General features: G+C 45.2%; 1 protein-coding gene across 1 annotated transcript in view; it reads right to left on the reverse strand.

The window, feature by feature from the left end:
- The window catches only part of CIPC (CLOCK-interacting pacemaker), an 18,350-nt gene extending 2,198 nt beyond the window's left edge, over positions 1 to 16,152 (reverse strand). Inside the window, exons 1-3 of the mRNA XM_006864775.1 lie at positions 16,053 to 16,152; positions 8,797 to 8,984; positions 3,137 to 3,306 (exon numbers count right to left, since the gene is read on the reverse strand). Of these exons, the coding sequence (XP_006864837.1) occupies positions 3,137 to 3,306; positions 8,797 to 8,932 (306 nt within the window). The 5' untranslated portion in view covers positions 8,933 to 8,984; positions 16,053 to 16,152. The remainder of the gene's footprint in view (positions 1 to 3,136; positions 3,307 to 8,796; positions 8,985 to 16,052) is intronic.
- Between the last annotated feature and the right edge of the window lie 1,175 nt (positions 16,153 to 17,327).

Genomic DNA, 17,327 nt, shown 5'->3' on the forward strand with positions numbered 1-17,327 from the left:
CAGGGTCGCTATGAGTTGGAACTGACTCCACGGCACATAGTAACAACAGATGGGACAATTGGAGAGAAGTGCATTACTCAGAAAAGCACTTGTAGACAGCTGAAGGGGTGACACAGGTTAAGGTAATGACTGAGGCACTAAACAGCTGGGTAGTATCATTTCCTGGCCTAAGTTAATGTGACGTGACACCCAGAGCCTTTCAGCAGGCATCAGCTTCTGATCTTGCGGCACGAACAACCACACAACCACTCTAACAATCATTGATGTCATTTGTTGGGTGCAGACTTTAGACTAGCATGTGTGTGATGCTCTACACAGGTTACCTCATTTACCTCTTAGAGTCCCATGAGGACGTGCCATTTCCTTCATAAATAAGAAATGGAGAGTCAGAAAGTTGGAAAAGCTCATTTTACATCACCACGTTACTAAGTGATGGAACTCGGGTTCCACACACTGTCTGATTCGAAAACCCATCTTAATCACTATGCTCTAGTGCCTTTGTTATACTGCTCTTCAACTGCAGTTTTCTTTCTAAAGGACTGACTCAGATGGAGCTTTAATAAAGAAGGCCCTGAATACTTGTCTCCAATATTTAAAAGTCAGTGCAGTTCCAACCAAAGACAAGAGGACAGGCAGAGAGAGAGCTGACAGAGCTCCTTGTTCTTGAAGGCTCATAGACTCAGCCGAAGGACACTGGGGACACGTGCACAGACACTTCAGCTTCCTGGATGCCAGTGTAGGAATCCTATCTCCCATGCAAAGGCAGGGGCCATCTGGAGAGTGCATGCAGGCCAGTAGTTGCCAGAACCAGAGACAGTCCCAGTCATAGGAGATCCAAAACCCCAGGGCTTTTTCAGAGTTTAGTTCAGTCAGAAACAGGCTGCTCCCAACATCAGACTCAAGCCCTAAGGGTGACCTAAAGGCAAACGGATCCAGAAAACACCAGCCCCTTACTTTCCCTTTCTTCAAACACTAGTGTTATATCCACTGTCGGGGTACATAGCTCATTTGTTCTCATATTAGATTTCGCAAATTGTATTATTCATGCTGCCCTCATCTGAGGGAATCCAGAATAGAATTTTAGACTTGGATGGGATCTTGGAATCATTCCACATAAAGCTTTTATGTTAAAGATGAGGAAACTGAGGCTCACGGTGGCTAAGTAATTGTGCGCTAGATCAAGTAGTCTAGTGACAGAACTAGAATCAGACCTTTCAAGAAAAGCCAAGCAAGGAATTACATAATAGGTCGAGATTTTAAAAGGAATATTATTATTTTAAATGTTTGTGTGCTGGATGCTACTGTATTAAAATAAACAAACCAGGCCCTAGACTATTCCTTCAGATCAGCTTCCTGATGGAGCCCAAGGCCTTCCTGGCCTTCTGTCAGGAAGAATGCAGCCCTGCTGGAAAAGCCTACTCACTCCTTAACTGGGAGCTGTTCCACAGCCTAGCCTACAACAAAGAAGGGGCAGAAACACAGACACACACACAGAGTGACAAGCAGGTTTAAGAGAAACGCAGAGAGAGTCAGGAGGAAGGGAGCCTAGGAGGAGCCATGTAAGTCTTGGGAGTTGGAGGCAAGAGCTTCTCATTTGGGCTCCATTTCCCACCTGTATTCTCTCCTTTCACTCCAATAAGAGGAGCTGGACTTCCAGCTGAGATGTGATTTGAAAAGCAACAGTCTTCAAATACTTTTTCCTACCTCATCAGGTGACCTTGTTTCCACAATTTCTAAACAGTCTGTCGCAGGAGAAAAGATGAGGCTTTCTACTCCCACAAAGATTCATAGCCTTGGAAACCCTGCACAGGGTTGCTTAGAGTCGGAACTGACTCCAACAGCCCTAAACAACAACAACAATTAGTCTGTGTTCTCAGAAATCACTAGGTAATAGTAAAGACTGGAATTAGTTTCCTGTAGAACTACTTGTTACATTGAGTGGAAAGGTCAACCACAGATTCCAAACGAGTTGGGCTGCAAACCTCAAGGTTGGCAGTTCGAAACAACCTGCTGTTCCACGGGAGAAAGATGAGGCTTTTTGCTCCCGTAAAGATTTATAGCCTCGGAAACCCTATGTGGGATCGCTAGGAGTAGGAAGCGACTCCACGGTACATAACCACCACCACCATCTTCAAGCGAGGATGACGAGACTTCATCTCACACACTTAGGGCATGTTATCAGGAGGAGGGACCAATCCCTGGACAAGAACATCATGCTTGGTACAGTAGATAGGTAAACAAGATAGACTGGCGCAGTGGCTACATCAATGGGCTGAAACAATCACTGTGAGGATGGTGCAGGACCTGGTGTGTTTTGCTCTGTTCTACACAGGGTCACTGTGGGTCAGAACAAGCAGCCTCATCAATAGACCTAGGTGAGAACTGCAATTTCAAGTAAAACAGGGTAAGGTTAAATGTCCTTTGGCTTAAGTCAATCTTCTCTATTCTTCATGCTTCTCTATTCTAATTTAACCAAGTTCCTATGATTGAGTTCTCACTTTCAAATGCTGCAGTTAGGCTGAGAGTTTTCACTAAATCGCTCCCGTATCTAGACAATAATCACACAGTATTGCATAGTTATGTAATCAAATCTGAAACAGGATCTTTTCCAGCTCTGCAACAATGCTGTGTGGAATCTGCTGGTATACAGTGAGGCTGAAATCAACGAGTTTCTTTGTCACTTTGGCTGATGACTATGAAATGCTCAGAATGTGACAGGAGACATGGAAATTGTCCCTACCTCTGAAATGATAAATCTCAATTTGTAAGGCAATTCAAATGAAAAAAAGAGTCTGAGCTTTTGTCCTAAACGCTGCCCTATGTTAGGGTGCACCCTGAACAGACAGCTTGGACCCTTTATGGGTGCCTGAAGACGCTGGGGTCTCTTTGGACAAACAGTTGATATAGAATTACAGTCATCTTCTTGTCTTCAAAATGAGAATACATGTCACAACTCTTAAAGATTCATTTTAAGACCGTGCCAGTAGCTGTAGGTAACATCTTCCTCCCAAGACAGAGAGGACACATTCATGTGCTCTAACGGTCTGTTTCTTGGCTGAGAAGGTGAGCCTTTTTAACAAGGCAAGCTCAGAAACTTTACTTTGCAAAGAATTTGGGAGAGGTTGGTCCTCCTCACCTGTTTGACCAGCACATTCTTCATGACGACCATGGGGGACAGGGTTGGGAAGGAAGTGTTTGCGGTCTTGGAGCTCTGCCTCAGCCTGTCTTCTCGGCTCCAGCCTAAGGCGCTCAGCATGTCCTCAGCTTCCATCTGTTCGGCAGAGCTCAGACATTCCGAGCTCCCATCTGGTGGGTAGAAAAATGGTCAGTTCATTTTGGCTGTAGGGCAAGGGCTCTTAACCCTAGCATGGAGCCATGAACACCATGAAATTAAATGCAATGTTTGTGATGTGTGCGTTTGTGAAATTTTCTAAGATATTTTCTTCTGTACCTTTTTGCAGATTCTTAACAGGATCTATAAATCTCCCCTGATCCTCAAAGATTAAGAATCCCTGCTGTAGGACAGCTTGACTTCCTTTCTCTTGTAGACATAAACCTGTCAGTTAAGGCTCATGTGAAAGCAGTCATCACTAAAGTCTATCAGAGAAATAAGGTGAAGACTTCAAGTCCATTCCTTTCCAGAATCTGTTACTGATGTGGGAAGGAAGTGTGTAGCCCACAGCAGGATTAAGGACTTTATAAGCTCTGGGTACTACAAGATGTCATAGTAATAACAAAACTAAAACCAATCTGTAAGCCTCAAATTTTATATTCATGCTGAAAACTGCTTCTTCTTAAATCTGCTAATTGTACAATTTTTAATAAAGTTCATCAAAGCTGAGGTTAAAATTTGTACTTCTTTGTCAGTCTCCATCCAGCCCCTCCTTATAAGTACTCCTCTGTTGGGGTCCTCAGTGCATGCTGAGTGTGCCTATTGGGGGATCCTGTACAATGGGGTGGAGCAGGATTCTCGTCGAATTCCAAGGTGAAAGAAATAAGGTTGCTCTCTGTAAAATCCTTACAAAAAGAACACGATTTAGCTTCCAGCTGTAGTAAACCAAGAGGCTGCTGTGAGTGTGCTACTAAGGAGTCTGAGAGTTCATGGATCTGGAGTGGACTGGATGAAGCAAGAGTGGAATGTGATGTCATTACTCACTTAGAGGAAGACCCTGTAACCAGAGGACATTCATCAAGAAACAAACATCAGGATCTCCAGGGAAACTTAGTAAAAATGAAGATGTAGTTACAGCCCCCCACTTCCACTTGCAGAACTGATTTACCAAAGCAGGGGTGCCCAGACCTTGGGTGTTTTTACACAGCACCATAGTAATCCAAAATGCTCGTCTAATTAAGAGCCATTAAGCCAGAAGCAATGGACCCCAAACCAATAGGCATACCTAGGACCTGGAGCTTGGTTTCTAAACATGGCTCTGTACAAGAAGGAAACCCTCAGCAAAGTAGCAGATCCTTCATCTTTAGCAGGAAAGGTACATCTTTTTGTCCTAGAAAACAAGTAAGTGCTCAAGGGGACATGCCAGAAAGACACAGGATCTAGCTAGAAGAGACTTTCACTGGTCATATTTTGTGCAATTTGAGTATCAAGAATAATGATTGACAAATTGAATTATAAAATAATTCAATTAATCTATAATGACACTAAGAAAAAGGAGGGGAGCAGTGATAACACTTAACAGAGAATGATAGCTAATGTATAAGGAATGAGAAAATTTTTAAATCACCATTTTTTTTTTTTTTTAAACTAGCAATGTAGTAATAGATTCAAGCAAGTTAAAATCACCAGAGGAGAGAGGTTGTTGGGGAACAGGATAGTCAGACAATCTCAATAAGGTAGTGATTAACTACAAAGAGAAAAGGGTACTTGTAAATATCTAGTCTAGTAATCAACTGGAGTCTAACCAAGAATAAGGCCAACTTTTGAGTTCAGTATTCTTGTCAAAAATATTTATCCTAATGCTGATAATGAGGAAACAATCCAAATTGCAGGGCATTCTACCACACAACAGGTGTAAGTCATGCAGAGTCAATGTCCTGGGGACAATGAGAGAAAAGATGGGGGCCTGCTCCCGGTTAAGTAGGATTAGAAAGACAGGACAGCTAGCGACATACAAGCCACAATCATCTACTGGATCCTGGACCCCAAACAGACACCTGTAAAGGACACTACTGAAACAACAGAAAAGGTCTGGATATGGACTGGATCTCATGATAACTGTGTCAATGTTAAATTTCTTGGGTATGATAATGATATTTTAGTTACATAAAGAATGCCCTTGTTTATAAGAGATATATGCTGAAGTGTTTAGGGAGATGGGCAAGTAAGCAACATCCTTTCAAATAATTCAGCCAACGTACTGGGGGCTTCATTAAATTTGTGGGAAAATGGAATTAAAAGAATTTGCCTATCCATGAACTTTTGAACCCCCCTCATACACCCACTCCTCACTTATCAATGTAGTGAAACTTCAAAGACCAGGTTGTTGTTGTTGTTAGTGCCATCGAGTTGGTTCCAACTCATAGCAACCCTGTACAGGATTTCCAAGGAGCAGCTGGTGGTTTTCAACTGCTGACCCTGTGGTTCACAGCCCAGTGTGAGAGTTTACAAAAATGGAAGAGGACTATCATTGTTATCACTACAGAACTGGCAAACCACTGAGCATCATGGCCCAGACAAGCTGACATGTAACCTCAGCCATCAGAGCTAGCGTTACTCTCCCCTAGCACCTCGGCATTCACTAATGCCATATACACGTTGTTAATGCAGAAAACAGTCAGAAAGCAGACTTCTTACTATTGTGGTAAATGTAAAATAACAGCTAACGAGATAGTAAGTGTTCCCACTTAAGTATATATATATATATATGTGTGTGTGTGTTGTATATATGTTGCTGTTTAAGTGCCGGTGAGTTGGTTCCGACCTATAGCAACCCTGCATAGGGTTTCTGAGGAGCAGCTGGTGAGCTTGAACTACCGACCCTGCTGTTCAAACCGACTTTGCAATCCAGCGCATGAACCCACAGCGCCACACCAGGACTCCATTAAGTGTATAGAGTGTGTGCATATATAGAGAAAGGAAATATGGAAAAATGGTAACGTGATAAAACTAGTGAACCTGAATGTTATCTGGGGTATCCATTCAATTTCCTATAAAACCCACAGCCAGTGAGTCAAGTTCAACTCAAAGTAACCCTACAGGACAGAGGAGAACTGCTCCATAGGGTTCCCAAGACTGTACATCTTTATGGGAACAGCCACATCTTTCTGCTGTGCAGCAGCTGGTGAGTTTGAAGCACTGACCTTGTGGTTAACAGCCCAATGCTTAACCCACTGTGACCTAGAGCTCCTTTCAATTTTATTTTAAAATTTCTCAAGATAAAAAGTTGAGAAAATAATTAAGATTCAAGGGAAAAACCTGAGTGTTGCCAATTTCATCATACGCCAAGGCAATTGGAATGATAACATATAAAAAAAAAAGTGACTGGAAGCTTTTGGTGGGGGGGTGGGCTTTCTGGGACATAAATTTGGATTATTTTTAATATCGCTGTAAATCTGCAGAGTATAGCACTTTTACTATACTACATGGAGGATGAGCAAACTATCAACAATATCCAGATTGTATAATATTCTATAATTTCTCAAAGTGACAAGAAGGAAAAGTACACTATCAACAGTATTGGGACTAATGAGTGATTCATTATGGGTGATTTTAATTTTTTTCTTTGTACTTTTAAAAACATTTCTAAGTTTCTACAATGAGTGCATATTATCTCTATAACATAAAAAACAGACCCCCCCACCCAATTCTTGATGTTAAAAGAAAAACAAAAACTAGGTCTGCAATGTTTCCCAAACCTGCCTGGACTCATAAATCACTGAAGACACTTGTAACAAACCTAGACTCCTGGTCCTCCTCCAAACCTTTTAAAGCAGAACCTCCAGGAAAGACGCCTGGTGGTCACAAAAGCCTCGGAGGCACCTATGATTAAGCAAGTTTGGGAAGCTATGCTAAGACACAAGAAGGAGTACACTCCAAGGGCTAGAGGTTGGCCTGTCCTTCTCAGGATGGTCCCGACACTGGACAGAACAACTAATTCCTCTTATTCTAATCCTTGGTCAGTGGCCTGACAGCCACAACTCTCACTACAAATTAATGAATCTACAAGAGTGATCTAGACTCTGCAAGCCTGAATAATGTAAGTCTCCCAGGAGAGGGCTCCAACTCAGGAAGCTGATCCAGCCAGAATCCCCTGGCATTACCCCTCTGCATTCCCGGGGGCCAGAACTGTTGACACTAGAATCAGAGTGAACCCACTATCCTGAGACCTGGAAATGAGAAAAAGCCTCAGTATGAAATTAAAAGCTTTACTGCTTCTGTATCTAGCGCTTTGAGATACGGTTGGAGACAAAGTAGTGAAGACAATTATTCTACTCCTTTGTCTCAGATACTCCAACATGGGACTGGACCAAAAGTCTCACAGTACAAATGTAAAACACAGGGATACCTGGGTAATGGAGAGGGGTGAAATGCATGTTTAAACTCAGAACAATTACTTTCTAGGCAAATTATACACTGTGTTTAACTGAAAGCCTCCAAATCTGATTTTAAATCTGAAGTATCTGCTTTTCCTATTCTAAAGAGAAAGCAGCTTACACAACAGAGTAATAAGTATGCCTTAGTTCTCTAGTATTGCTGTGACAAATACCACAATGGGTGGACTTTCAACAGACAGAAATTTATTTCCTCACAGTTTCTTTTTGTTGTTGTTGCTAAGTGCCGTGGAGTCGGTTCCGACTCACTGCAACCCTAGACAGGGTTTCCAAAGAGCATCTGGTGGGTTTGAACTGCTAAACGGTTCAACGGACAGCTCAAATGGACCTTGTGGTCCAGCACATTATCCTGCAGCGCCACACCAGGACTCACAGTTTAGGAGGCTAGAATTTAGCGCATCAGCTCTAGGGGGACGTTCTTTGTCCCTCTGTGGGCCCTGGGGAAGGGCCTTGTCTCTTCAGTTTGTGTCCAGGTTCTTGAAGGTTCCATGTAACTTGGCCCACATCTTCCCCCACCTCTACTTCTCTAGAGATTGACTCAAAATACACTCTACACTAATCCTATCTCATTACTGTAACAAAGACAACCCATTCCCAAAAGAAAAATTATAGCCAAAGGCACAGAGGTCAGAATTCACACTTATTTTCAGAGGTAACACTTCATATGGGAGTTCTTGTGTGGTGCTGCGGGTTAATGCACAGACTGCAAAGCTATTTGAGCTGCAAGGTTGGCAGTTCAAGCTCACCAGCTGCTTAAGTTCCCCAGCTGCTCCTTGGAAACCCTAGACAGGGTCGCTATGGGTTGGAACCGACCTGGTGGCACTTCACAACACCACCACCAACACTTCATAACAGAATATTTTGTTGTTGTTGTTAAGTGTCGTCAAGTCAATTCCCACCCATAGCAACTCTGTCTAGGGTTTCCGAGGAGCAGCTGGTGAGCTTGAACTGCCGACCTTGCAGTTCAAAGGGCTTTGCAGTCTGGCGCATTAAATCACAGCGCCAACGTAAATGTAAAGTTGAGGGCCTGCACTGAAAAAAGATGCCAAGCCATTCTTTCAGAATTAGCCCGTGGTTACTCTGCCACACGGCACCAGGATGACCATTTCATAGATTAGATCATTACTCATCTTGTATGGAAGAGCTTCCCTTTTTTATCACACAAAGGCGTTTCAGGGAGGAAATTTTTTGGGCAAATCATTCATTACAATGTAGAAAGGTATTTTTAACCTGAAAATCCCGAGTCCTTATCGGACTCAGCAGTCGCCATGCTGAGTTGACGAACCATCTTTCCCATCTCCGTCCCTTTGCCTAGTTTGCCTGAGAGTCGTCTGGGGCTCTCCCTAGTAGGATTTTTCCTCTCCATTTTTCATGGGACTGGAAGCAGGTGCATCAGTGCTCTTTGTATCGGGATGGTCCTGTGAAAACAATTACACAGAAGTCAGGGCTCAGAGAGCAGAAAACATGTGATCCAAACAGTGAGGCGCACAGGAAGGGCAAAGGAGCCTGGCCTTGCCCACTTCGGCTCTATTTGCTCAGAGCTCAGCTGACAAAAGCATGAGTTTGCCGCCAGCAGCATGGTTTCCACCCAGAGGCAGATTCACAATTCTCTCACTGCTACAATTCCATTACAGCTTCAAGGCACACTAGCCACGTACACTGGGAGCTTTGTACACTGCTAACAAAGGCACACTTCATGAGGCTTTCTTGGATGGGTAACCAAATCCACTCACCCTCCTCTCTGAAGAGAGGAGTGGCGATGATGTGACATCAGGCTTGCTTTCCTGGTGGACGTTTGTAGGCTCATGACTTGCTGCTACCTCCCCCCATGTAGTTTCTCAAGTAACCTCTCACTTCCTTGGATGAGGTAATGGACAGAGTGAAAACGTTCATGCACAAATCACTTCATTTTCCCATGAAACTTTCTGAAGTCCCCTTGTCCATAAAAAAGTGTCTTAATTACATACGAAGGGAGTTCATCACATTGTGGTTAGTTATCTCACTTAACTGTCACAGTGACCACCTCTTGGCTATCCCCATTTTACAGAGAAGAGTGTTGAGGTTCAAATAAACATATTCATTTAAAACAATTTATCAAGTGCCCACTATGAACCAGGCCTTGGTGCAGGGACTGGAGATAGAGTGAAAAGGACAAGCATGGTCCCTGCCTTCCTAGAGCTTGCAGTCTAAGGAAGAGAAGAGAGACTAAACAAGTAATCACATACTACTTAATTACAATTTGATAAGAGCTATGAAGGAGCTCTGGTAGCGTAGTGGTTACAAATCAGGCTGCTAACCTCAGGGTCAGCAGTTCGAAACTACCAGCTGTTCCACGGGAGAAAGATGAGGCTTTCTGCTCCCGTAAAGATTTACAGCCTCAGAAACTCTGTACAGGGTCGTTATGAGTCAGAACCGACTCCACGGCACATAACAACAACAACATGAAGGAGTATATTCAAAGCACCATGGACTACCAAGCGAACAAACAAATCTGCCGCAGAAGAGGGTCAACCAGAATTGTCATTAGAAGCAAGGACAGTGAAGCTTCGTGTCTCATACTCTGGACACGTCGTTAGGAAGAAGCAGTCCCCAGACATTATGCTGGTGAGTGGAAGATCAGGGAAAAAGATGAACTGACATAGTGGCAGCAACAAGAGGCTCAAACCCACCAACTGTAAGATGCTACAGCGCCGAGTAGGTTTCATTCTGTTGTGCACAGGGTCTCACTGTGACTCTATGACACCTAACAACAACAAAATGAAAGAGAGGGGCTAAAGGTCTGTGGGTATGGGGAAAGGAAGGCTGGGCTCTACGTGGGGAGTCAGCCAGGTGAATGGGGAGGTTTGGGTGTAGGAAGAGTGGGTCAAATGCTCTGTGCTGCCACTAGAGAGGAGGAGGTGGGGAGCACACAGGCAGTGCATTGGAGCCAACATGCAAGATTCAGGATAACTGAAGAGCAATGAAAGACCACAGAAGGAACTGAAGCAAAAGGCTGCTGTGACCAGATTTGCATTTTAAAAGCATTTTGGGTGCTGGGTGGAGACTGAATTGTGGAGGCAAGCACGGCATTGAGATGCTAGTAGCAGCAGTAGAGATGGAGAGAACTAACAGATTGGAGATACACAGGAGGCTGACTTGATGGCATTTGGTTATTGGATGTGGGTCATTCTCTAACCAGTGGGTTGAGTGCAGTGGGGCAGGATGAGGTGGCCAGAGTTTAGTTCTAGCCCTGTAGTCCAAGGTGACTGTGGGTCATTTAAGTGGAGAAGCTGGTAGGCAGCCAAATAAACAAGACTGGAGCCCAGGAGAAAAAGTCTCCGTTTGCCCCGGTGGCACAGAGCTAGTCCACAGCAGACGCAGAACTAAGCTAACAGTGCAAAGAGGGAGACAAATCCACTGATGGGCAGCCGGGGCTGGGAACACTCCAGATAACTTTACCTCAAAGACCCCCTGAGTGACCAAGGAGCGGTAGCTATGAGGTTGGCATGTGGAGAGCACCAAGGATATTGCTAGAATAAAGAGAAAAATAACGAGCCAACAGGAAAAATGACAATCACGAAACTGGGTAGGTGTTAGCACAGCCTGGTGACATTTTCAGTCATAGTCCACTCGGAATTGCATCCTTTCGTCCTTCCGAGTGGGTAGAAACACAAGTGCCCTGCCAAACTCCTGTGTCTGGGATGCCTGCAATGCTAAGTTTGACTATATCTGCTTCTATAAGGCCTTGTGTAGAATATCCACGACTGAAGAAACAAAGGGAGGCTTCAAATCAAACAGAGCGCAAAACGGGCAAGAGCAACCGTGTTCAAACTCTCTGCCAGAGGAATGGACTGAAGGGAATGCCACCTGGTCTGAAAGAGACTGAATGGGAAACACAATTTCAAGTAAAACATGTTTTGCACCATATCTAACTCATTTAAAAGGACTGCCTTCCTCATTCAGTTCATGTCAAAACATCAAGGACTCTCTGAGAAGGCATAACAGACAAGACAACAGGACTGTCACGTCTTGCAGAGCACTGAGCAAAAGCCATGTCTATTTGACAGTTAAAAAGTGGTGAACTCAGTTTTAAAAAAAGTAGACTAAAATGTAAAACTGTATCTTTAATTAAATCAGAGTCCTTTCGAGTGAAATGCAAAAACTGTGCATAATTTCATTTTCTTGCAAATAGCACTGTTTAAAAATGCAGTGGAGGCAGGTTCTAAAAGGTAGTAGACGTGGCTTGTGGATAATATTCAAAACCAACTCAAGTCTGACTATGCTGCTGATTTAGATTAGAAAGGTAGTTCATGTTAGTTGCAACTAATTAAGACTGCAACCAAGCTTTACATGATTTTACTAAACCCAATTATCTCACAAAGGTTTAGGGAGAAGCAACCCAATTTAGTCTTCCAGTCTTCTACAGTCCTTGTGTCAAGGCAAAAAAAAGGTCTTACTAATAAAATAAGTAAGATAATAATTACAGGAATCACTGAGTGGTGCAAATGGTTAAGCACTGGGCTGTTAACCCAAATGGTCAGTGGTTTTCTATGGGAAAAAGATGTTGCAGTCTGCGTCCATAAAGATGGAAACCATCTAGGGCGGTTCTTCTATACGGAGTCCTAGTGTGGCGCTGGAGTCAATGCGCTGGACTGCAAAGCCAGTTGCTCCTCGGAAACCCTATATAGGGTTGCTATGAGTCAGAACCAACTAGATGGCATGTAACAACGGCAGCAACCCTGTCCTATGGGAGTGTGGTTGCTCTGCAGGATAGCACTGGACTGCAAATCACAAGGTTAGCAGTTCAAGCCCACCTGTTGCTCCACAGAAGAGCTCTCAATGATTTACAGCCTCAGAAACCCTGTACAGGGATGCCACGAGTTGGAACTGACTTGACGGCACTTAACAAGAGTAACAACGAACAAAGCTATGGAAGACACACAGGAATTTATTCTGGCTCATGGGGAATTTATAAGGAGCTCTGGTAGCATAGTGGTTACGAATCAGGCTGCGAACTGCAAGGTCAGCAGTTTGAGACTACCAGCTGCTCCCTGGGAGAAAGATGAGGCTTTCTGCTCCCGTAAAGATTTACAGCCTCAGAAACCCTGTTCAGGGTTGCTATGGGTTGGAATCGACTCGATGGCACTTAACGACAACATGGGGAATTTGTAGGATAATATTGATTGTGGAATCAAAATACAAAATCAAAAATACAAAAACGTTGGTCAGTAGGTTAAAAGAGGGAACGATTCTGAAATTTTAGATGCTGGAGAATGGATGGTGGTTGAGAATGAAAAACATGTGATCTATTTTAGAATATTTTAGAATGGAGCCCTGGTATGGCGCTGTGGGTTAATGCGCTGGACTGCAAAGTAGGTTTGAACTGCAAAGCTGGCAGTTGGAGCTCACCAGTTGCTCCTCAGAAATCCTATACAGGGTCGTTATGGGTCAGAACTGACTTGACAGCACTTAACAACAATTTGAGGTGGTAAATTGGCTAGTTGGGATGTGAACGTGATCAAAAATACAAATTGCTCTATACTTAGCAAAGTTCTTTAAGTAACAGAAATCTTGACTGTCCCAGCGAGGTTCAAGTGGGGTGGGAATGAAGGGCTTCATCCCATAACCACAGGTCTTCTCTCAGGTGGGAGGATGGTACTGCCTGTCTGAGGAGGTCAATTAGCCATTGAACAACAGACCCATTCAGAGCACCAAATGAGGCCCACAACAAGAGAGAAAACCCTGACAATTTACATCAGTGTTCTCAAGCCCAGGGCCTTGCAAACGGCAAAGGCCGACCACCTCAGGGAGTTACTTGAGGTTTTTCCTCTTCAGTATGGTTTTACAAGTCAGATGTTCATAAGCGGACTAAAAGTTGAAAACGGGTTACTGATCTCAGAGCCTCTGTCATTTCTGCATTTTTGACTAACATGGTGTGTCATGAACACCTCAGCTCCTCATTCGTCTAACTTTGCATTGCGGTTGTTGTTACATGCCATCGAGTGGGTTCCAACTCATAGCGATCCTGTATAGGATTTCCGAGGAGCAGAAGGTGTACAGGAGTCCTGGTGTGGAATCCGCTATGCACAGCAGAACAAAACACTGCCCAGTGCGGCATCATCTTCACACTTGGTATTTCTGAGCCAATTGTTGATACCACCGTGCCAATCCATCTCTTTGGGGGTCTTCTTGCTTTTCGTTAACCCTCCACTTTACCGAGCATGATGTTGTTGTTGTTTAGGGCTGTCAGGTTGGTCTGACCCATAGCAACACTGTATCTCTATAGTTTCCAAGGAGTGGCTGGTGAGTTTGAACTGCCAACCTTGTGGTTCAAAGCAACCTTGCAGTTCGGTGCATTAACCCGCAGCACCACACCAGGATTCCAAGCATGGTATATATATATGTTGTTGTTGTTATGTGCCGTTGCATCAGTTCTGACCCATAGCAACCCTGAACAGGGTTTCTGAGGCTGTAAATCTTTACGGGAGCAGAAAGCCTCATCTTTCTCCCGCGGAGCAGCTGGTAGTTTCGAACTGCTGACCTTGCGGTTCACAGCCCGATTCGTAACTACCAGAGCTCGCTGGTATGTGTGTGTGTATATATATATTTATGATACAGACTTGTTATTAAGTGTTGACGAATCGGTTCAGGTTCACAGCAAACCTGTGTATTTAAAACCATTGACCTTCTGATTGGCAGTTGAGTGTTTATCCTACCGCACCACATCAAGAGTGCTTCCTAGCACTTGGCTACTCTCTTTCTGAACTTTTTACATTGTCTGTTTGTCTCAGACTCCTGGTGTGGCGCTAGAGGATAAGCACTGGACTGCTAACCAAAAGGTTGTGTTTTAAACCCACAAACCACTCCTTGGATACAGGGTCACTATGAATCAGAACTACAACTGCACATTATCAATTGTTTGTCTCAACATCAAAGGTTGTTTTTTTATCTTTGCAACCTCAGCCTCAACAATGAACAGGCCTATAAGACATGTGAGGAACTCATCAGAACAGTAAATTCCAATAAATCTTCTGTCCTGCTGGGTCTGACAGCCTTCTCAGCTTAACTGTCAACAAAAGACCCCAATAGCTTGAAGGTTGAGATTCTGCATTTCCAAATCACCACGGTCATCTCCAGATCTCTGAATATCTAACCTACCCCTTACTTGAAAATGGAACCTCTCCTATACCAACCGAATCCACCAGCAACCTCTTTGGAGATTTGGTTTCATGATAAAAAGGAGAGCCAAGGGTTACAAGGAAAGGATCTGAAATGCTGTTCTCAGATCTTTCTTTTTATAGATACCTGGCAACTTTCCCAAGAGCTCAAGTTCCCTTTAAAGTGTGTCACATGTGTAACATGCGTGCCTGGACGGAGGTATGAGGTTAAAGCCCAAGTAGAGGCTTATATGCAATAAAGTGACAAAGCTGTCAGAAACACAGACTTTATCATCTAGAAAACCATAAGCAATGCCAGTTAGATTTATACATATATTACAAGGCTTTCCCTGAAGTCACATTCTCTTGGTCTGCATACCCAGAGATACCATTGGGGGGAGAAGGGGAGTAGGGGAAGGACTCTTCTATCTAAATCTCTACTCTTCAGCTTCCCCTTTTCATTCTGCAACTTGGCTGCCATTGGTGTCAAAAGATCCCCAATAAAGCGTCTGTGTATGGTACAATCATGGGTCACTCCACTTTCCCTTTTCAAAGAGGAGGTCTATCTCCTGCTTCAAAAGGGTGGGCAGTAACAGTGCCCACCTACCCATTCACACCAGCCCACGCTGCATCTGTGCCAGGCAGCATAAGCACACTCCAGGCATTCACCAGCCTGTCAGCTCAGCATGGCAGAAGTGGGCAGACCCTAGTATGGTGCTATCACTGGTGCGCTACCAGCTTCCCAGGGCAAACACCCAAGCAGTGCTTACTGCCAGCACTTGGTAATTACACAGAGCCTGGCTGTGGCCTGTGCCCCTCAACCCACCCACTAACCAGGACCTCCCTCACTGCCTATCCTCTCCCACACCTCCACGGCTTGGCACCATGCCTGGCATGCTGGACACCCAGGGGAAATACTCAGCAAAGGGAGTGACAACACACCTGTGCCCCAGGCCCAGCACCCCCAAACTGAAGGTCTAGGCCTCTCACCCTAAAGCCAACTCCCGTGCCCACTCATTTACCCATTGCCTGTCATCTACTCTGAGCCCTGCAGGCCTCCGGGCTCTCTCCCCGCCCCGTCCGAACTATCCTACCTGCTCTTCACCCACGTCCCTTACCCACAAACAGCCCCTCTCACATGCAGTCCCCGCCCCTGACCGCAAAACCTGTCAACTAAATTGGGGAAGAGACATGCACACAACCCCTGCTCTCCCAGTCTGAGCCCTGGGTCCCCGAAAGCCCGGGTTCTCGCTCTCACCTACCTCGCTCCCCTTCTCCCACCTTCTTGCCCGACGCTCCTCCCACAAACCTCCGCGGGTCGCGCCATGCCTGCTCCCCTCCCTTTCTCACCTAGGGCGGGGGTCGCCACTCCACAACCGGACCTGTGGGTCAGGTGGCGCATGCGCGAGCCCGGCCCCGCGGCTCCATGACAACCCTGTCTTCACCGGGTCTCAAGCAGTCCCCCAAGACTCCCGCCCATTTCTCCTCCCCCTACCCCCGCCGCCGCTCACGCCAGCCACGTGACCCGACTCGGCGTCCGGGCACCATAGAGATCGCGCGCTGTTCTCCTAGAAGGGCCCTTGGAGACGCATCCTTCCCCTTTCCCCTCAGCCGGCACTCTCTCCGCGGAAGGTGGACGTTTCTATGGTTGGTCTAGGAGGTGCTTGCCACCATTTTGTGCGGGGGCCGTGAACGTCTAGTTAGGCGGGAAGATTCAAGAAACCGGGGGGTGGGCGGGTTACTGCCGAACTGGCGTGATAATGTTGCGGGAACCGGTGGAGATTGACAGGAGAAACTGTTCCTTGGTTTGTGCCGCCGGGATTCCCGTTGGGGGCCGGTGTGGAAAGCAGGCCGGGCAGCCTCGTGAAGGACGGACAGAGCGTTCCCGGCCCTTTCGACCGTTGCCCGGCCTCGCAGTGGTTTCTTTGCGTTTCTGTCCACCCCACAATGGGCTGCACGAGTATTTTTGTTGGATGATTTCATATCATTTGATAAATGAATCACTTTGCCCCGTGCTGTTGACTTTTTGTTGTTAGTGAAAATACAGCAGAAAATACATCAATGCAACAATTTCTATTTGTCTAATACCGTGACTGGAGCCCTAGTGTGGTGCTGTATGAACGTAAGCACTGAGCTGCTAACTGCACGGTTGGCGGTTCAAACCCACCAGCGGCTCCTTGGAAACGCTATACAGGGTTGCTGAGTTGGAACCAATTTGTAGGGTTACGAGGCCGGCTGCTAACGTCAAAGTCAGCGGTTCGAAACTACCAGCTGTTCCTCCAGAGAACGATGAGGGTTTCTGCGCCACCAACAACCACAACAACAATGATTACATTCAAATTGGGCAACCATTCTCACCCTCCCTTTTTGAGTTGCTCCCCATTAACATAAACTCACTGCCCTCTGAATTTCCTTTCTAAACGTTTTTTGCCACTCTTGTGTGCCACGGAGTCAGTTCCCACTCAAAGCGGTTTTACACAGGGTTTCTGAGAACTGCTGATGGGTTTGAACCGCCGACGTTGTGGTTGCCGGTCTAGTGCTGCTGATCTACGTTGTCAATTTTATTCCATTACGGATTCTTTAAGAGTACATTTTCAAGGCAGATATTCTTTACTGTTGTTTGGT

The sequence above is a fragment of the Chrysochloris asiatica genome, unplaced genomic scaffold (assembly GCF_000296735.1).
Source record: "Chrysochloris asiatica unplaced genomic scaffold, ChrAsi1.0 scaffold00070, whole genome shotgun sequence".
NCBI classification, from domain to species: domain Eukaryota; kingdom Metazoa; phylum Chordata; class Mammalia; order Afrosoricida; family Chrysochloridae; genus Chrysochloris; species Chrysochloris asiatica.